Source organism: Lissotriton helveticus, chromosome 10 (genome assembly GCF_964261635.1).
Source record: "Lissotriton helveticus chromosome 10, aLisHel1.1, whole genome shotgun sequence".
Lineage (NCBI taxonomy): Eukaryota > Metazoa > Chordata > Amphibia > Caudata > Salamandridae > Lissotriton > Lissotriton helveticus.
Window position 1 is genome coordinate 273,403,811 of NC_136071.1, and position 22,393 is coordinate 273,426,203.

At 43.4% G+C, this 22,393-nt stretch overlaps 1 protein-coding gene across 4 annotated transcripts in view; it reads left to right on the forward strand.

Moving 5' to 3' along the window:
* The window catches only part of ADCYAP1R1 (ADCYAP receptor type I), an 857,256-nt gene that overhangs the window by 419,627 nt on the left and 415,236 nt on the right, over window positions 1–22,393 (forward strand). For all 4 annotated transcript variants that reach the window (XM_078665292.1, XM_078665293.1, XM_078665294.1 and 1 more), the window contains exon 4: window positions 19,281–19,388. In XM_078665292.1, the coding sequence (XP_078521418.1) occupies window positions 19,281–19,388 (108 nt within the window). The remainder of the gene's footprint in view (window positions 1–19,280; window positions 19,389–22,393) is intronic.

Sequence of the window (22,393 nt, forward strand, 5' to 3'; positions counted from 1 at the left end):
AATGTCAACCACATTAATTTGTACTCATATTTCTGGGTATGTAGTGTAAATGCTGTTCCATCCAATCTGCCACAGTACAATCAACATACAAGTATTTGAATAAAGTTAAACAATATGATAATAGCAATGCTACTCTGAAGAGTAGTTAAAAACATTTAGGGCCTCTTTACGATATTGGTGGTACCGAAACGAACTGCACGTCGGTGTCAATCCCACAGACGTCTGAGGCTGTGATCAGACCGCCGCATTACGAGGCAGTCAGTTGGACCGCATTGGTGGAGGGACTGATCAACAGCATCTGCCAAGCTCAAAGAGCCCATTGGCCGGTCAGTCGGATCGCATTCCCTACAATGAAGGAGTTGCCTTCTCAGGCTTTTCTGTGGGGATTACGATCCATCTTTCCACCAGCCTTTTCATGTTGGTTCTTCCAACATGAAAAGGCTGTCAGAAAGAGCCTTTTGGGTCCCTTATCAAGGCCCCTGACCTCCGTGGCCCACAGCTATGGGCCCCCCCAAACATCCATGCATCTGCGGCAGGAAACACATGGTGCCTTCCTCACAGTACATGGATGTTTCCTAGGTGTATATTTTCTATTTGCTGCTTGTGCTGCAGCTCGCAGCACAAGCCCCAATGGAAACTATTCACTTTCTGGCTGCTATGAAGGTGGTCACATCCAAATAATGGAACTGGGACCGCCAACTCCTTGTCAGGCGGTCCAGCTTCTGCTATGGTGCCGGTCGGACGCTCGTCCTGCAGGCATCGTAATAGGGCCCTTTGTCTCAATCAGCTATCAGAAATATATCAGCATGGAGTTTTTAAAATACAAAACCATATTTAGTTGTCTCAGGGATATGGGCTGTGTCTGTTTTTTTGTAAACTAGGGGGCAGATTTACAAACATGTCATGCTTCAATGTGTTGTGTGAGAGGGAGAGAGGAAGCAACATACCTATAAAAATATTGTTCTATTTTTTCTCCTCCGTGCTTGTGGGCTATGAGCCTGCTTGTGCCTTGCACACACTCCTGCACCAAAGTGCATAGGTATCTGCCTTTTGTCTAACATAGTTTTTTTATTGGATGGGCATCCTTCTACCAATCAATCATAACATTTGTAAAGTGCACCTCTTACCCATGAGGGTCTCAAGGCGGTGGGGGGTGCTGCTTTTGCTCAAAGAGCCAGGTCTTGAGGCGTCTTCTGAAGGACAGCAGGTCTTGGGTCTGCTGTAGGTGGATGGGGAGGGTGTTCCAGGTCTTGGCGACAAGGTGGGAGAATGATGTGCCGCCGGAGGTCGCTCTTTGGATGCGGGGAACTGTGGCCAGGGCGAGGTCGGTGGAGTGGAGCTGGCGGGTGGGGGTGTAGAAGCTGAGTCTGCTGTTGAGATACGCTGGTCCGGTGTTGTGAAGTGCCTTGTGTGCGTGGCTGTGGAGCTTGAAGGTTATCCTCTTGTTGACGGGGAGCCAGTGCAGGTCCTTCAAGTATAAAATCCTAGGCTTTGACTAACTTTAAAACATTTCCCACATGGAATGTGCTGTACAGTATAGCTCACATGCAATGTTAGAAATGGTAAGAGAAATAGAAAAAATCCTCCTTTTTAGCAACTTTTTGGGCTGAATTCCCTGTCCCCCATTGTTAGTAGATTGGGGGTTGCAATTAAATCCAGGGTGATTGCATGGGAACACCCATGTATCATCCAGGGAACACCCCTGTGATGCAAAGTAACATAAGGTAGCGCCTAGCACTATTTGCTCTCCTTTTGGATAAGTTTCCAGAGCATAACCAGTTTGCGCTGGAAAGGTACTAGTTAATCAAGACTTTGCACAGGTTATACTAATTTTGTGGCACTGGCACAAAGCCGTGTTAAATAAATGACTCAGTGTTAGGAACGAGCTCCATATCCTCATATATAAAAATAGCAACGCCATCATTCATCCAAATAGATCAGATAACATCAATACATACACATTAAGTAATAAGATGTGTCTCCTTGATAATTAATTTGGCCTTCAAAATCAAGAGACCGAGTCGTTAAGGTACTTTCAGCATAAACAAAGATTAACAGCCAAAAATACCTCTGTTTACACCTGCCTAAAAGTCACTAAAGGATACCTTGCAAGCTTTTAATAATTTACTGCTACAGATTTCTCCACCACCAGTATGAAGAAATCCACAGTAGTAAATTCTACTCAGGTGTGGGGAAGGGGGCATTCCAAGGAATATTTGGTCTTGGAAGTGTGGCAGTGTCCACAAATATGTACAGCGGTAGGCATTCTCATAGTCTGTCCATTTCTCATCCTGGACATGGCCGAAAGGTTACTCCATCTAATATTTGGGGAAACTCACATTCCTGAATATGAAGGTCACTGGCTCACCCTCACATTTTGTATTGGTATAGGAGAAGAGGGAAAATGTGTTCTCCATGGAAAAAAAAAGGCCTGATTGCACAGCGAGCTATATTCCCCAGTGTAGAATTCTGTGCTATTCAGGATTCCGCACAGTGGGAAATACCCTCTTTGGCGATGTCACATGCCATTCACAGAAGAACACATAGAAACATGCACCTGCCATGGCTTTTAAGCTATACTTTCAGAATGATTGAGAACAGACATATACTGTAAAATATGCCAATTTTTTATGATTGCGGGCCTGTGTGTTGGTGTAAAACACAATCCATTACCATGATATGTTATTAAGTAATATATTATCTATGCAAGAGCCGCCTGTGGCATTGTCTAAATGTATATCTAAAACTGATAGATCTACCGGAATTCGTTACCCTTGTGATGCCAGCCCGTTATATGTTATTCAATACAATATTTCAGTGGCTGTTATTCCTATAGAGTACAGGGTGCTACTATATCCATATAGTTTATCTGCCATGCTGCACTTGTTTCTTTGTATAAATTCCTGCCTGTAGATACATGTAACAAAACTCCAACCTTGCAATCTAATCAGGTTCACAGTAAGACCACAATAATTAAAGAGCTTTGTGAGCACATTTGTCAACAGACCTTATTGTGTGCCGTTCCGAATTCTTCTTAATGATTGCATTTTGGCCTATATAGTAAGACACATGGATACATAATAAGGTAACCAAACTACTTGCAATGGAAAGCTGTAAAATGTGCCAACACTATTTTTATATCTACATGAATGTGAAGCTGTGAACCCTAATGCTGTTGTTGCAGTGTTGACAGTTCAAACGTGGATACGTTTCTGTCTGTCTGAAAGATGATATGGTCTTAAGCATCCTGTTTCATTTTCAAAGATCGGCATCTTCACAAAACGTCATTGATTGTTAATGTACAGGAAGGTGACCTTTCCTGCACATAAACAGTCTTTAAAAAAAAAAAGAAATTTTGCAACTTATATGTGTGCTGCTTTAAGCAGCACACATAGAAGTGACAAAACGCCATTTAAAGACTGTTTGGGTGCAGGAAGGGACACATACACCTCCCTGCACATAAAATATCTTAACCTCAATGCAGACACCCTTGCACTATGGTGCAAGGGTGCCTGCGTTGGCGCTAGGCTGCTACATTTCGCGCGAGCGCAGGGGGAAACACAAGGCTGGACCATATTGTTGTAAATATGGTGCAGCCCTGCATTTCTGAAGTGGCGGAGCGTGGTGTTAAGCCAAGGAGGCTAAAGCCACGCTCCGCCAATTCATTGTGAATATGCCCCCTAATTTGACAGTTTCCAAAAGATTACGCAGCAGGTTATTGTGCACCGATGCACGAATCTTAGTAAATATGTCCCTAGGCGTAAGGGATGAATGTAACTGTATCCTTTTAGTTGTCCATCACAACGTAATTGCAACATTTGGAGAGGAAAGCTAAAACAGTCAAGAGTTCTGAAAATGACACTTACAGGGTACAGAAATTAATGTGTATAGGTTCTTTTAATTCACTGAGATGTCTTAGCACCTTTGCCATAAAATGTAGTCGTTTTTTTGCTTATTTTAAATCTAATTTGCCCTCCACAAACAGAAATATTTGAATTGAAGTGTAGATGTTCAACAGCATGGCCGTCGGTCAAAACATACATTGCATGATTGCCTGTTTAGGCAGTCCTTTGCATCTGTATGCCTTAAAATGTTCTTTGGCAGTAGAAAGCGTTATTCAAAATACAAAAAATTATAAAATATGAAATGCGCCGACATGTTAATGAACCGAAAGACAGAAGGAGTGATTCATTCAGCAAGTGGATAAGTGGGAAGTACAAGCTGTTCGTAGAGAACTTGCTTCGTGAATTTGCACGTGAAACCCAAAAAGTAGATTATTAAAGAACTGCAACTTCCTCCTCCTGGTAGTTTGCGGTAGTACAAAAGGGTGAAAACGATTCATTTTTATTTTTGGGGTGGTTCTAGATTTCAGAATACTTAGGGGCATATCATCAAGGGGCGACGATAAGTATATATTTACTATTCTTAACCACCTACATCTACCTACACTAGGCTTAGAGTTAAGTCGATTTAGCGGATGGAATACTTTTTTAAAGCAAAAGATTGCAAAACGTTCAAGGACCATGGGGGCAGATGCATCAATGTAGGCTTTTGCGATTCCTTATGGAATTGCAAAAGCCTACGCATGTAGGAATAGCTATAAAACTAGTGATTCTCAAACATTCCTTAATTGCGACTCAAGGAAAGCCTTCCCATTCATTCCTATGGGCCTACAACTTTGAAAAAGTTTTTGCAAATTACCATCAAGTTCAAAATCATGGTAATATGCAACCCTTATTAGCAAAATCGCCATTTGCGATTTCATCATGCATTGCATTTAAGGAATCTCAATTTGTGATTCCTTAAATGCAATCACAATTTAAGAAATCGCAATAAATTGTGATTTCTTAAATTGCGAGCGTCTTACAGTTTGATGCATCGCAGAATCCCATTTTGCAGGCCCAAATGGCCGATTTTAGCCAATCGCACCATTTGCGCACGCAATAGGGTTGATGCATGTGCCTGCATGCTCCTTGAAATCCAGTCTCTCCTTGTTATTTTTGTTCCTTTCGTAATTAAATGTATTTCTTTTAAAAATATTGAAACTATAAGGATTTGTTAATGTAGTTTCCGAAGTCAGCACGGCTGCCTGCCCCATGGTTGCCTGAATCCATATACAATGCATCGGAGGTAAAAATGTAGATCAGTTTCTATGCCATTGCTGTTGTGACCTCCGTGCTGAGACTCCTAACCATAACTATGACTGCTGTGTGAACAATTTGAAATGGTGTATTCCCATAGTACAACGTGCAGGGCCATGTGTTCACCATTTAATTTCACGTAAGCAGTCAAACAAACGATATGGGACCCTATTCACCGAAGTGATCGCAAAAAACACTCCATAGCAAAGAACTCTGTACCAGGGGAATGGACCCTCTTGCACAAATGCTTTTTTACTACGCCTCATGCAAATACCCCACATCCACAAGAGCAAGACCGGAAGATCCCCCTTTTTCACCATTGCTGGAACAAACTTCCACACCACATCAGGACTTCCCCATCCCTTCTCGAGTTCCGCAAAAAAAGCCATGAAGACCTGGTTTTTCGACTAGGAGCCCGATCGGCCTACTAAACTAATCCAGTGCCTGGATACCCCTCGGGTGATACACGCACTATACAAATCCTCTTAACATAAGATAAGATAACACTACATAACATAAACATTATACCCCTTTTAACAAAGACTTATACCCATAGCAATTCTGGGGAAGATTATTTCCAATTCCCATACTGGAGGGCAATAATTTCTGACAATTTGCAGAGTGGAGAGGTGTCAGAGAGGATATCAGATATGCCCACCAATATTAAGGGCAGTTCCAAAGTCATAAGACAAGCTACGGGTATCACTCACATAATATCGGAATAAACAATATTGTATAACGGAAATATTGTGTCAAAAATATCTTTAAAAAAATATCACTTTCCTATCCTTAATAATAAGTACAAAACTATTGAAATAAAAAAAAACTGACTACCAGGCTGTTTGGAAAGCTGCCGAGCTGGGGGCTGATTTCACTGCGGTGGAGGCTGATTTTGTTCATGGAGACCTGCGTGTGCTGCGAAATAATTAAAGCAAAACAAATTTCGTTTAGCATACGCAGTTCTCTATTAACAAAATCAGCCCCCGGTAGCCAGTCCGGCCCTGCGTGTATTAAAACAACTTCAGTGTGCCCAAACCCTAGTGATTTAAGAATTCATCACATCTGATTTCTTAAATCGGGGAAACTTATCACCTATAGGATACAACATCAACTGAACCCAGTTGATGAATATCCTAGCAACAGGTCAAATGACTTCTATATGTACAATCATGATTTGTTGGTTCAGTGTTATTTGTCCTGTGTCCCCCCATTAATTCATTACGAGTGATCATATTGTGGAGTCAGAAACTCAGTGAAACTAGCAAACAGGTGGTATACTAAAAGGAATACCCTGATTAACACTCGTATTTCTGTTTCGTTTATATACACGTATACTAATGTTCCAACCAAGGGATCCCACCTTATGAAAGACTTTGGTCTGTAGTCACTTGACACAACCAAGCAAGTACTTAATATTGCTACATCTTTTACAGATTCAAGGACTAAAACAATAAGTTATTATAAAAAAGGTAAAACCAGCAGGTAAAACTACTAAGATAAAAACTACTGTTGGGCCATATATACATATATGTATCAGAACAATTGTAAGTACAAGTAATGTAATATTTATCAAGGTTTGCTTTCATTATAAATAAGATGTTAGCAGATTCCCCAAAACAGGCCCAACTGATAATATTTTAAATAATTGTAGTCTGTAAAGTAACCGTATTGCTTGTTCCAAAAACAATGTTAGCTGTTGGCAATCCAGGTATTCTCTGTAATGAAGTTTTAAGAGGCCTGATATGAAAAACATAGCAAGTTAGGAAGCATAATAAGAGCCTCCAGTCTTGACAATAAATTAGTATTCGGAATATTTTGCCAATACTTATGAAAAACATGAACACCTACTTTTAAAGAGGTATTTACAAATATCAGCATTGTATGCTTTCAATATCTTACTGCACAGCTTTTGTATGGGTTCATCTCAAATGCATCAGTTTTATTCATGGCACCAGAAGGATGAAATAAAGACAGATAATGGTGAAAAATGATCCATCTTACTTATCAAACAAATGCAAACGGTTAGCAATAATTAACTTGCAGGGTTATGACATTGCATTTGTCACCCCGAGTGGGATGGGTATGCTCAGATGTGAGTCCCATGCTCTCCACACCACTGGAGTCAAGCTATCATGGCTGAAGACGGCTGAATCCAGAAACCGGTCCTAGGATGCTTGGTTCCGGTCCAGGAAAGACATGGCTTGGCAGTTCGGGCTGGACTGTTCCCATGAGGCACAGGGTCAAGGCTGATTTGCATATGGCCATGTCTGAACTGTGGTGGTGTGGAGTGCAAAAAAAACGATGGATTTAGGCCCAGATCTCTGTACTGCAGTGAATGTATGACATTGTTCTGCATTCTGTCCATCAACTGTTGTTTTGCATTTGTCACCTCGAGTGGGATGGGTATGCTCAGACGTGAGTCCCATGCTCTCCACACCACTGGAGTCAAGCTATCCTGGCTGAAGACGGCTGATAGCCAGAAACCGGCCCTAGGATGCTTGATTCCGGTCCAGGAAAGACATGGCTTGGCAGTTCTGGCTGGACTGTTCCCATGAGGCACAGGGTCAAGGCTGATTTGCATATGGCCATGTCTGGTGTGGAGTGCAAAACAACGATGGATTTAGGCACAGATCTCTGTACTGCGGTGAATGTATGACATTGTTCTGCATTCTGTCCACCAACTGTTGTTTTGCATTTGTCACCTCGAGTGGGATGGGTATGCTCAGGCGTGAGTCCCATGCTCTCCACACCACTGGAGTCAAGCTATCCTGGCTGAAGACGGCTGATAGCCAGAAACCGGTCCTAGGATGCTTGATTCCGGTCCAGGAAAGACATGGCTTGGCAGTTCGGGCTGGACTGTTCCCATGAGGCACAGGGTCAAGGCTGATTTGCATATGGCCATGTCTGGTGTGGAGTGCAAAAAAACGATGGATTTAGGCCCAGATCTCTGTACTGGAGTGAATGTATGACATTGTTCTGCATTCTGTCCATCAACTGTTGTTTTGCATTTGTCACCCCGAGTGGGATGGGTATGATCAGGCGTGAGTCCCATGCTCTCCATACCACTGGAGTCAAGCTATCCTGGCTGAAGACGGCTGATAGCCAGAAACCGGTCCTAGGATGCTTGATTCCAGTCCAGGAAAGACATGGCTTGGCAGTTCGGGCTGGACTGTTCCCATGAGGCACAGGGTCAAGGCTGATTTGCATATGGCCATGTCTGGTGTGGAGTGCAAAAAAACTATGGATTTAGGCCCAGATCTCTGTACTGGGGTGAATGTATGACATTGTTCTGCATTCTCTCCATCAACTGTTGTTTTGCATTTGTCACCCCGAGTGGGATGGGTATGCTCAGACGTGAGTCCCATGCTCTCCACACCACTGGAGTCAAGCTATCCTGGCTAAAGACGGCTGATAGCCAGAAACCGGTCCTAGGATGCTTGATTCCGGTCCAGGAAAGACATGGCTTGGCAGTTTGGGTTGGACTGTTCCCATGAGGCACAGGGCCAAGGCTGATTTGCATATGGCCATGTCTGAACTGGGGTGGTGTGGAGTGCATAAAAACGATGGATTTAGGCCCAGATCTCTGTACTGGGGTGAATGTATGACATTGTTCTGCATTCTGTCCATCAACTGTTGTTTTGCATTTGTCACCCCGAGTGGGATGGGTATGCTCAGACGTGAGTACCATGCTCTCCACACCACTGGAGTCAAGCTATCCTGGCTGAAGACGGCTGAAAGCCAGAAACCGGTCCTAGGATGCTTGATTCGGGTCCAGGAAAGACATGGCTTGGCAGTTCGGGCTGGACAGTTTCCATGAGGCACAGGGTCAAGGCTAATTTGCATATGGCCATGTCTGAACTGGGGTGGTGTGGAGTGCAAAAAAACCGATGGATTTAGGCCCAGATATCTGTACTGGGGTGAATGTATGACATTGTTCTGCATTCTGTCCATCAACTGTTGTTTTGCATTTGTCACCCCGAGTGAGATGGGTATGCTCAGACGTGAGTCCCATGCTCTCCACACTACTGGAGTCAAGCTATCCTGGCTGAAGACGGCTGATAGCCAGAAACTGGTCCTAGGATGCTTGATTCCGGTCCAGGAAAGACATGGCTTGGCAGTTTGGGCTGGACTGTTCCCATGAGGCACAGGGTCAAGGCTGATTTGCATATGGCCATGTCTGAACTGGGGTGGTGTGGAGTGCAAAAAAACAATGGATTTGGTCCCAGATCTCTGTACTGGGGTGAATGTATGACATTTGTTCTGCATTCTGTCCATCAACTGTTGTTTTGCATTTTTCACCCTGAGTGGGATGGGTATGCTCAGACGTGAGTCCCATGCTCTCCACACCACTGGAGTCAAGCTATCCTGGCTGAGGATGGCTGATAGCCAGAAACCGGTCCTAGCATGCTGGATTCCGGTCCAGGAAAGACATGGCTTGGCAGTTCGGGTTGGACTGTTCCCGTGAGGCACAGGGTCCAGGCTGATTTGCATATGGCCATGTCTTAACTGGGGTGGTGTGGAGTGCAAAAAAACGATTGATTTAGGCCCAGATCTCTGTACTGGGGTGAATGTATGACAGTGTTCTGCATTCTGTCCATCAACTGTTGTTTTACATTGTATTTAAGAGGCAAAAAACATTTCGCTACTGTCTTCTTTTCTATGAAAAGGAATGGGTATCTAAAAAACGTTTCGCACAGGTTATCTAATGCTTATAAAACAGACTGTATCATAATTAATCAGCGCTTGCAGGGATCAAGAAATTACACTGAGAAGACTTGTTTACGATAACCTGAAGGAGATTGTTGGGCAATATCTTTGGCCAGTGTTGATCAAAATCTTCTCTGATGCATGCATGATAATACAATAGTTTAAGGATATGGAGAGATTGGTTGTTAAGTTTGACGTTATGGTTGTTGTTTTTAGGCTCAACACAGCAATACAGAAAAAAAGAAGGGCAGGGTGAGCTAACAATCTCTGTGCTGTCACAGTCTCCCTGATTTCACTTCCTGGTTGTTAGATTCCTATACCAGGCCGAGATGGAAGTTGGGAGAAAGTTTGGGGTACTTTTGGTGACGCAGCACTCCCTGGCCTTTATTTTAAGCTGAATAGTATTTATGTGGGGGAGAAGAGTTGTGAGAGTCAAGTCAACATCCCTGACTGTTTGCAAGGCTGATAAGAATGCAAACGCAAAGTCTGGAAGCACACAGTGGTGGCTCGCATAGGGCATGCTGCGGGCGGTAAGGCGGGGCAGGATGGGGGTAGTAAAATCAGACCTACGACAGAATGGAGGAACGTAATAATTACTTTCCTCCGTTCCACCGTATGTCCGAGTTTACTACCCCCCACCCTGCCCTCCCCCGTCCGACCGCCCCGCAGCACGCCCTAGGCAAACCATAACTGGAAGCACACCATCTCTCACAAACTTAAAAATATAATTGTTCAGTAGAACTTGTTCTATTGACAGATCCTTGGTAAAATATCCAAATAAAGACTCAGTCACTCAGATTCCTTTAATTGAAAACCTTGCAGGTGTTTGTGATCTTCCGGAGAGATTAAAATATAAGGAAACAATATAAAAGCGCTCTGTAGTTTGGCAATTTCAATAACATGTACTTATTTTTTTATCTGTTTCAATGAGCACAAACACTGAGACAGGAAAAAATAGAACAATGTGTTTTTCTTTTTTTACGTTTTCTAATAATAGGGAGAATAAATCCCACAGAGCAACATCTTTTTTATTTTAGTCTCTGGTGGATGTCAAGCCCCGTACACATTTGGTGAACTACTGGCTCTTGTAACATTCGTACATGCCACCACCATGATTGTCCAAGTGTTGAAGAGTGTTATCTTGGCTCCTGCTTACTACAGGCAGTGTAAGGTTGTGGTTCTGCACCTGGCATTGGGGCTGCTGGCAGCTGGCTTCAAGTCCTTCTGGCTATTTTAATGGTGATAACTTGGCACGTGTCAGCTGACCCATTCCTTTCTCTCCCAGATGTTTTTGCTGGAGAAGGAGGACTGCTAAGTTGGAAGCTGCCAAAATCTCCAAAATCACTTGATACTTGCAGGCAGAGTTTTTGGGATGTTGGAATTACACTTCTCACCGGCCCTTCAACAAGGTTGAGGGTTTTTGAGGGGTATGGAAGCAGGGGCTGTGACAGCCCTACCAGGCTCTCGGGCAAAGGCATGGAAACTTTTTGGTGGGGCACACGAACAAGGCTTAGGGAGAGGTGATAACAAAGTCTACAAGGGCATGTCATTCCTTGTAAACTTTAAAATGAAGGATATGCTTTGCGAGACTTACTTTACACACATAACAGTAATAAATTATTCAAGAAGGCAATATTTTTGTTCTTTTTTATAATACATCTCAGTGTTTACGAACCACCATGAATATTTCTTTTAAAAGGGGATCAAACTTTAAAGCCAATGTGGTGTGTCCTCAGCTCTTCCACTTGATTCTCGGAGCCAGGAGGATGCAGAGGGTCAGAAACAAAGATAAGGAGCTCATATTTTTCACGGCTAGAATACCCATGCAGAGCTCAGGAAGCATCCTTACCAATTGGATAAGGGGAATTTTGCTAGGTAATGCTCTCTGGACTTACTGCTGCACACGGACCAAACTCATTTCCATTAACTACTAACACAAATTACAGCAATTTAAAATTGTAAACAGGATGCATTGCCCCTTCAAAAACAACTCCTACTTACTATAGATCCTGTAGCCCCTGCACAATGCACTCGCTGCTTTACTGCTTTACTGACCAAGCTGGCTTCTTCGATTGGTGTTGCAATGCCTACCAGTCAGAGCATACAGAAATGAGATTGCGAGGACCATAAGCCTGATCAATGAAAGACAGACTGACTACTCACCCAGACTTGTGTCATTGAGAGACGTCAAATCTCTCCCAAGAGAATAGCTGCTGTATTATTATTACTAGCAAAATGCTGCTTGCTCTTTGCATGGATGAAAGGAGAATTACTTGTAATACAGAGCTTAAAGTTGCTGCATGTTGCAGCGAGACAGAAGAGTTTTTGCCAAACTCCAAGGCATGATCAAAAGACTTTTGGGGGTCTTTGAGAAGGTACTTGAACACCACTCTTGCTTAGAGGAGTTATGATGATATTAAGTGCTTGTATCTACCATTTTTGCATGATACACATAGAAGACCATAGACCAAGCTTTTGCAATATTAAGTATGCCTACAAAAAGTGTTAACATTAAATATGTCAAATGTTATGTAACATGCATGTATTGAACTGTGCCTTGTGTACATAGTTGCTAATTTTACAATAAATTTATATATTTTTTAAAGATACTGTTAACACCACAAAGGAATGGTGGTTTCAGCACCATATGTCTTCCACACCACACACTTACGTCGGAGATCCACTGGTTTACCTCTCATTGGCTGGCTTAAGCCCAGGAGAAGCAGGCTAGTGCTTTGCTCATGTGCCCCACCGCTGAATGTTTCAGTGATGTGGCTATCAAGTCTGGCATGGGCAGATTTGGATGTAGAAACCCAGAAAAAGCAAAGAGAATCTCCTACTTTGGTAGTCATGTAATGTATCCAAAAGCATTTTCACTGTTCCGAAGTATTGAAGTACTTAATTTTCTATTATACATGTTGGGTACAAATATCAGAATGCAAATTAATGGACATGCAACACCAATACAAGAACAATCTTTATTTTGCATGAACAGGGAATGCTGCCGATTTGAAACATTTGAAACAAATGTCAAAATATGATGCATGTGTTGATATTTCTGCAGTGCTGAACATACCAAGTTGGGGGATCCATGACGCATATACATTGCATTAGGATTTGCACAGGAATATAATCAGGTAAAGGGAAGAATTAAGGTGGCACCAGAGTTGCCCGTTGACGACACTAGACTACCTCCCATGTAAACATATGGGACCTAACTCAAGTACTGCCCATAACCTTTTAGGAAGAAGTCCAAGTGGAACCGCCTGTAAACGTTTTACCAACATTTTTCTGTTCTACCCTTCAAATCTGCAAATGGTGGGACAGGAAAAAATGCATGAAGAAATGCAGTATTATCATAAACTTCCAAGATTCAAGAGTAGTCCCAACGATCTGTACTCCGATTAAAAGTATGGGGATCCCGGGGATAAAGGTGGTAGACCTTTCTTACTTTTACCCCAGGCAAAATGCTAGCCCAACTGAGGGAAGTTTTGGTTCCCCTTTGACTGGTCAAAACTGGGCTGGGGTCTCGGGGGGTACTAGGGAGAACCAACTGTGGGCATTAGGCCCTCAGTGACTGGAAACTGGGAGCAGAGTAGAGCCCGCAGGAGTACCACTTACCCAAGTAAACCACACTAATGAAATAGGAACCTCTGTAGCTTCCCCACAGGGTTCTTCTTCCCCCCAGATGCTGGAGAGGAGGCCCCTAGATAGAGGCTTTGTAGTGCCCAACTGCACTCCAGCTGGGACGGACCTAGTCTTTAAGGTTTTCAGCTGGAATGTGGCTGGGATTGCAAGAAAACTGGCTCTACCAGATTTTAATGCTTGGGTTGATGAGTACTCCTTGTGCCTCTTTCAAGAGACATGGAGCTCGGCCCCGGCCCATAGGGTGGGTTTCTCTTCCTACTTTACCTCAGCACAAGTCTCGCCATCAGGGAGAGGGCGACCATCGGGCGGCCTCCTCATCTGGGTCGCAGCATCCCTAGACTGTAGAGTAGTGGAGTTCCCCACAGGCTCCCCGGACATACAAAACATCACCCTATTAGATCAAAGGGGAAGAACTGTCTTAAATGTTTACAATGTTTACGCCCGGGGAACAAAGGGTGGCAGGAAGTCTCCTGTAATATCACTCCTCGAGACTTTGTTAAATAACACCCCTCATAAAACATGCACATTGGTCGCAGGTGATATGAACTGTACGTTCGAGCCCTTGGGCTCGGATGTCTCCCTCGACCAAGATGAGGAGGATTCCAGGAAGGGGATCCCGGCACTAGAAATCCCACCGATTAGAAGCTGGACAGCAGTCGCGCTCCAGTTATACTCACTGTGCCTCGAATTTAACTTGAGGGCAGCAAATGGGAGGACACCCTCGGATAGGGGGGGGGCCCACACCTACAATAGGCCAGGACACTCCTCTAGATTAGATTACTTTCTAATAGACGTATGTTTATGGCCTTATGTAAGGGACATGCAGGTGGTCCCTTCGATTGAAAGTGACCACAATTCACTCTCTCTAAGTATGGTCCAGTGGTGGGGCACTTCAAATAGGGTTAATATTAACCTGGTAGCCCTATCCCCAGATGAGTCCGAAGTCTCCCCTTGTGGCAGACGAATAAAATGGGCGAAACTGGTCTTATCCGAGGCAAAGGTAGGGGAAATTCAATCCCTTTTAATCCAAGCAGTAACAACCCTTGGAACCTCCCTAGAAGGGGCGGGTGGAGCTAGTGGGCTTTTTGTCTCCCTGGTAGAAGCCCTAACCAATGTGTTTACCATGTATCCAAACCAGTCGGGCAATAAAAAATCAAAAAAACTAGTCGATGGTTGGTATACCCAAACCTGTAGGGTCCACAAGGCAAGGCTAGTAGAGGCGGTTAAACTTAAATCCCGAGGCGTGATTCAGGAAGCTAGGAAGGCTTATAATAAATCTATTAAACTTGCCAGGATGGAATGGGAAGCAAAATTTTGGGATGACCTCCTCCAGGCTAGCAAGATCAGGGACTCAAGGGCCTTTTGGAATCTCATTAGCACACGGAATAAACCCGATGCATCAATGAGACCCTGTAACATCCCGCCCCAAAACTGGGTAAAACACTTTGGGAATTTATATCTCCCTCCAGATGGGGAACTGATCTTGGGGATGGACCTTACACGTGAAATTGAACCCCTTGCCTATGACCTCTTCACTCCCCTAGAGATTGAGGGGGTTATAGGTTGGGTAGCACCGCGTAAGGCAGCAGGCCCTGATGGCCTACCGGGGGACCTTATGAGGGCATTCCCAACGGAGTGGGCTAGGGTTATAGCGGCTCTCCTGAATGATATTATGGCGGGAGGGGCAGTGCCAGATTCCTGGAAAGGGGCAGTGGTGGTCCCGATTTACAAAAAAGGGTGTAGGGAAACACCGGGGAACTGCCGCCCTATAAGTCTGATAGACTCCACCCAAAAGATAGCTGGGAAAGCTATCCTTGGTAGGATTCTTCATTGGGTGGAGGAGAATAAAATCCTATCTGACTTTCAGGCAGGTTTTCGGACAGGCATGGGGACAATAGAGCAGGTGTTTAGGCTGGCACTATTGGGGTGGAAGGTGGTGGAGCTAGGCAAGGGTAGTCTTTACTTGGCCTTTATAGACCTGAAGACTGCCTTTGACCTGGTTCCCCGGGAAGAGCTTTGGAGGGTACTCTATGAGATGGGACTACCCCCTTATATCTTGTCCCTTCTCATTAGCCTTCATACCCATACCTATGCACAAGTCCGCTGGGGTAAGAACGGAGAGCTCACCGAGAAGATACCAGTGTCTAGGGGCGTAAGACAGGGCTGTGTCTTGGCTCCCACCCTCTTCTCGCTATATGTGAACGGGGTGGTCAAACATCTTCAGCAAGAACCAGCCGACGCCCCCTGCCTCGGAGGAGTTCGCATCCCCACCCTACTCTTTGCGGACGACACGCTCCTGATTTCGAAGACCCCACAAGGCCTACAGAAATTGCTAACACGATTTCAGGAGTTTTGTACAGCAAAAGGGTTAACAATAAATGTGGATAAAACAAAATATTTAGTCCTAACCCCTCCTAAGAAACTAGGCCGCCCACCGTCACTTAATTCGATCCCTTTAGAAAAAGTAGCCGAATTCGACTACCTCGGCATTCGAATTACGGATAGGTTGTCCTGGGCAAACCACATTGAAAAAATGGTCCTTAACCATAGGAGAGTTGGAGGAGCCCTTATGAGGGAGTTCAGGGCCTCACCTAGGAGATCTCTTACCCCAGTAATCGACATCTACAAGGCCAAAGTTGTGTCATCGGCCTTGTATGGGGCTGAACTGTGGGGCCACTGCCGAATGGACTCCCTAGTGACAGCGGAGAGTAAGCTACTGAAATCCATTATCTCCGTTCCACTGAGCACTCCATCTGTACCAGTGTGGTTGCACACGGGCTGTAAAAATATCAAAGACTAGGCCCAGCTCCGGCCGCTCCTATTATGGACACGAATATGGAGGGCCGAAGAATTAAAGTCTTATGCTGATGCCCTTGGGGATATAATGAGCCTGGGGGGTTGGCCAAAGATAAGATGGTTAAGTGAAACTAAAAACCTCCTGGAGAAGATCGGTCTTGGAGATTGTTGGCCATCACGTTCAGCCCCTCCAAAAGAAGTGGTTAAGACACATTATTGGAAATGGATTTCGGAGCGCTTAAGTACAAACTCCAACCACTGCAAATCCACGGTTGCCTTTTTACAAATTAAAGACATTGTTGCCTTTGAACCCTACCTGGACATGATTACTATCCCCTTTGATCGAGCACTTTATTTTAAATTTAGAGTTGGATCCCTCCCAGTAGGTGCTGTGGTATCGAAATGGTCATCAGTGGGCCGCACTTCCCCTAATTGTGCATGCTGCCCGAGCAGGGTTGAGTCCATTGCCCACGTCTTATTCGAATGCCCGGATTATGCAAGGCCTAGGAGCTCTTGGCTGAAACCTCTATGTCGAAATATGGGCACACGTAACCACCTAGTAGCCTTGCGTATCCTAACCACAGACACTTCTCCCCCTATAGTGTGTGGAATAGCTAAATTTTTAAAGCAGTTTTGGCTTATTCGTTGTAAGAGATTGTCAGTAGCTGTTTAATTCATTTTTTTAGCTAATTTATTAACGGGCACTTTATGCCCTTTTATCCCTCTTAAATGAGTTTTATACTGGCTTCTTGTACGCAATGTTTTTCTATTTTTGAAACTGTAATACTTGTATTTAAATGTGCTTACAAGATATCTTGCATATCGAATAAAAGCTTATGAAAAAAAAAAAGTATGCATAGCTTCAAAAGACTAGAAGAAAATAAATGTCCTAAGCATTATATGAAAGCATCCTTAATTTATTCCAGCCATTGTTGTTAAGTATAATACCTATAATTTAATATTTTCCCTATAAGCACATAATGAAACACTCTTAAAAACAGGGACCAAGCAGTGTGGTAATAGGTGCCTTAATAATTGCAAGTATCAGAGGATAAGATCTCTTGGTTTTTAGCTCAAACAATGACCCTCGTTGTCTCCATTTTTCTAGAGTCTCTCAGCGATGAGTACAGTGGCACAATCAGCGGGAATAATTAGCAAGGAGGACATTTTGCATAATCCCCTTTCATACACTAGAGCCATCAGGAGTGTCCGCGGGAGCACATTCAATCTTCTTGCAAAAAAGCACAATAATACGCATCAAGCAGTATTCACTGCTTGTGATAGACATTAATCATGCCTTTCTCTGCAAGCGGTGAGGTCATACTTTTCACAGTGGCTCTGTGGCACTTAGTAGATTTTTTTCCAATCGGTACAGAATCTGTATACCAGCTTTTCTTTTTGAAAAGGACAATAGGGTAAAACAGACATCCCCCTTGACTAGCATAAAGAAGAAGTTGAATTATTCTGCCTAGCAGTTCTCTTTTTCACAATTTGCATTTTGGACGGTTTCCACAATATTGATAGTAATTAAGAGTACAACAGTACACTGGGGTGACGTGATTGTTTTTTTCTAAAAGATTGAGCCGCTTTATAAAGAGTTTACAACCTGAAAGTAGAATTTTTATGTGAAAACTGTGAGGAAACATGCAGATTGAACAGAAATTAGCTTCCAGACTCAAAAGTTTATCAGAAGTGGACAGTACAACATGTATGTGTTTGTGAATACTTGCCGCATGCCTAATTGGTCTGCTGTCAGAATATCGGGTTCTAAATATTTTTCTGCAAACAGTGTAACAAGAATATCAATAACAAAAATATAGTGGAGGTAAGTACATATATGTACATATAAATGTACTATACTTAACCCCACATATACATACCTTTGCACAATCTATATTTCACACATACACATAAATATATATACCACAGTGGCGGTATTTAGGTCTGAGATTTGATTGAAACGTGTTTTGCTTTGCCAATAATTTTGGTACCATTTGTCCAATCTTCTATACACTTTCACAAAAAAAGGTAATCCACCTTGAAAAGTCGAAAGTTAAGTGGGGATCCTTAAATTGGGGGCTGAGAAGGAGGGGTCCCAAAACATCATTTTCCAATGTTATTTCCCGTAGGAAATTTTAGGAAGCAATAAAGAAAAAGCAGCTAAATGAAATGACCCCAAATTTTGCAGAAACTTATAACATTACTCAGAAAGCCTGCTTTTCATTATTTGGTGTCAACAGTTAAGCCATTTTTGAAAAATGTGAGTTTAAAACAGTGCTCGGGTAGGCTTGAAAGGGTTAAAAAAGTAAGTATATCTGTTTGGTCGGTCCAAGTTTTTCCTGACCGAAATGGGAGCAGTGACAAGAGTTTGGGAGTGCAGGAGGTCTGTATAACTTGTAATTTCAATAAGAGCAGAAACTCCCTTTTCTGGTTTCAACTGGACGCGTAATGAAGCCCGTTTGCAATTTGCAATGGGCTAGCGTACATTTATATATATATATATATCGATGAACCTTTTCTGATTTTGTAAATATTCCAAAAGAGTGTGTATAGTGAAAAAATTTTTACTTTTTTTTAAACTGCTCATTACCAGAAATTCTTCAGTTTATTGAGCAAATCGGTATAAATTGTTTTACAATATTTTCAAATATTAAGTATTTGAAAGGTTTGATACCATTATTCTATTTTACTGACTTCCTTGGTGAATGAAAAGTGTTTAACAATTATTTTCAAGGAATGTTAAACTAATAAGAAAGACAAATGCAATCAAATTAGCTGGATTCCTTAGTAAATCAACGCTACCACTAAAGAAATGCAGTATCGTAATGACATAGTTAGGCATAAAAATATAATTATTAATGATTTAAAGTGCTATGGATCAAAAATAGCATTGCAGAATTGAAATATCCGTACATATACTTGAAGGATATATTGTGAAACAGAATATGTATGAAAAATATAATTACAATATTTTTGCTCTTCATTTAGGATGCCCTGGAATGTGGGATAATCTCACCTGTTGGCTGCCTGCACCTATTGGCAAAATTGTGTTTGTCCGCTGCCCTGCAGTGTTTGAATTGGTCAACTCTGAAGATGGTAGGAATCGTTTTATACTCTGTCAAAATACTTTTGATAGTATAGAAAAATAAATATTGGCCTTTATGTTGTTCTCAAGTTAAGGAATATCATTAATATCTAACATCATCGCGCTGTGTGCAAATAATACTGATTGTCTTCTATTGAATAGTATATCCACAAGCAGATGCAATTATTATATATTGTCTTGTGTTGTGTTATTGCATTCTATTTAGAAATATAACCGATGGCTCATAACTCATTTTATTGCACATCTCATGTAGTTCCAATATAGCCTGTAGAAACATATCAGCGGGAATAAGCCTGCGTTGAATCCTTTTGCATATTATTAACTCCTTAAGTGCTCATGACGAGGTCAGCTCGTCATGAGCTACGGCACTCCGGTGCTCATGGCGAGCTGAGCTTGTCATGACCGCGCCTGTTACATGGAACGCTCGCATGCTGGGCTGATTCCCCTGCTGTGCTGAGCATTCCATTGGAACAGGTGTGGTCAGCACCGGAGCGCCGTAGCTCATGACGAGCGAGCTGTATGCGCCCCCCGCCCCCCAGCACAGCGGGGGTCACAGCCCTGCACGGAAGGGGTTAATTACATTATGTGTTTTTAAACCTCACTGCTTGTTATACCCACCAACAATAGCGGCTGCATGTTGGTCCTGTCATCACTGTTCCCTCCTGCTCTACATATTTCTGGGCAGGCATCGTGTGTAAATTGGCTTAATTCTGCTATTTTTTTAGGCCATTTTACAGACCAAAATCCACCAGAGCTTTGTGAGTATAGATGTTTGGCAGGAAAAAAAAGGACCTATACTTTTGGTGATGACAATTAATGTTCCTCCCCACCGTCTCCCTACAAATGATGTTTCCCCACCAAATTAACACTGTCAAAAAGGTATTGTCATAGAAATGATGATATTCAAATTGTTTTGTTACAAAGCAAGGAACTTTGGCACCTGCTCCATGCTCTAAACAACATCAAATTTGAACCTGCTGTTATGCTCCAGATGGAATGATTCTTGATGGTTTAAACCACTGCATGGAGACTCGTGGGCTGCCAAAAATAATATTCAGTGTCACGCGGTGCATCAGGTAATCCCTTGTGGGCACTTTTAAATTGAGAATTAAAGACCTGCAATGATACAAACTAGAAAGTCAAACATTCATTGATTGCATTGTGTTTAAAGTTTCCTTTCCAGTGTTGGAGATTAGGAATGATACAAGCCCCTTTGGTTGCTCATCCCTCTATTTTGCTCTCAGCACTGAATTAAATAGATCAGGGGGATACCACAAGGGATGTTAATTAAGTATCATAGCAATCACAAGGAGATGATGGACGGAGCGCTGAAACTTTTCAGACACTCACCCCCAGTCACAGATCTGGGTTGAATCCATCATCGTTCTTTAGCTCACTTCGCCACCCCAGTTCAGACACAGCTATATGCAAATTAGTCTTGACCCTGTTCCTCATGGGAACAGTCCCGTCCGAACTGCCAAGCCATGTCTTCCCTGGACCAGAAACAAGCATCCTGGGACTGGTTTCGGACTAACAGTCCTCATCAGCCAGGCTAGCTTGAATCCAGTGGCAAGGTGAGCAAGGGACCACGTCTGGTAATACCCTACGAATTTAGGGCAAACAAAGCAAACATAAGTAGAGGAAGGACAGAACTCTCTCAGTAGAGTTCAGGGAAGCTGGGGGTGAAGTCCTTTTTGTTCCTGGGACTTCAGAACAGGGAGCCAGCTCTTCTCAGGCCCTTGGAGATTCCTTCAAGACAGGGAACACAGCACAAAGCAAAGTCCTTCCCCTCTCCTTGGCAGCAAAGCAACAGCAGGTCAGTCCAGCAGAGCAACAGCAGGACAGTCTTCCTTCTTCAGTTTCAGCTTTCTCCTTGGCAGAGGTTTCTTCTTAATTCCAGGATGATTTTATTTTCTGTAGTCAGGGGTCCTGTACTTATACCCCTAAAAGTCTTTGGTCCCTTTGGGCAGGAGGGCTCTGAGCCCGGTCTGAACCAGTTCTGGGTGTTCCTTGAGCACTTTGTTTTCCTGGCCTCTCCCTTCCTTTCAGAGAGAGGGCCAGGGTCGTCAGCCGCCAGGCAGGAGGTGGAGCCAGCATTGTGGAGGGAAAGCACAGCTCTGGAGCACTTTGTTGACATGATTCCTTCTCTCCTTTCACAGTGCAGGGCAGAGACATCAGACCCACCACAGGGTGTGGAGCCAGCACTGTGGGGGGTGGGCACAGTCCTATTCAGGCCCAGGTGCTATCTACTCACACCACTCAAGTTGCAAATGCAGTCATTCAGCCTAGGGCTGACTCAGCCAGCCTCCTGGGGAATCCCCAGCCCCTGTCACTCTCAAACCAGACAGTCAATTCACAAACAGGCCAAGGCACTCAGAAAGGTCAGACAAGAGAAGAGCAACTTTCTAAAAGTGCTATTCTCAAACACAGGAGTTAAAAACCACGTTTCCTAAAAGATATGTTATTAAATTCTGAGTTCAGGGATACCAGACTTTTATGTCCTATCTTGTTCTTATGGGAAGATATGCTGGTAGCCACTGTAGCCAGCATCCCCAATGATAGCCTATGGAGCAAGATAGCCTTGCAGCAGTGAAAAACGAAAATGGCTTTAATTCACTACCAGAGCATGGAACCTGCACAAGTACATGCTCTACCTTTCACATACACTGCACCCTGCCCAAGGGGGTACCTTGGGCCTTCCATAGGGGTGACCATTGTGCAAAGAAAGGGAAGGGTTAGGCCTGGTCCGTGAAGACACAGACCAAGAGGACATGGCAGTTCACAGACTGCACACAGGCACTGCGGTGACAGGCCTGAGACACCATTTTAGGGCTACTCATGTGGATGGCACAATCAGTGCTGCAGGCCCACTAGTAGCATTTGTCATTACCAGCCCTGGCACACCCAGTGCACTTTACTAGGGACTTCTTGATGATAAAAATATGCCAATCATGTCTATCCAATCACAATAACAATTTACACTGGGATCACTTAC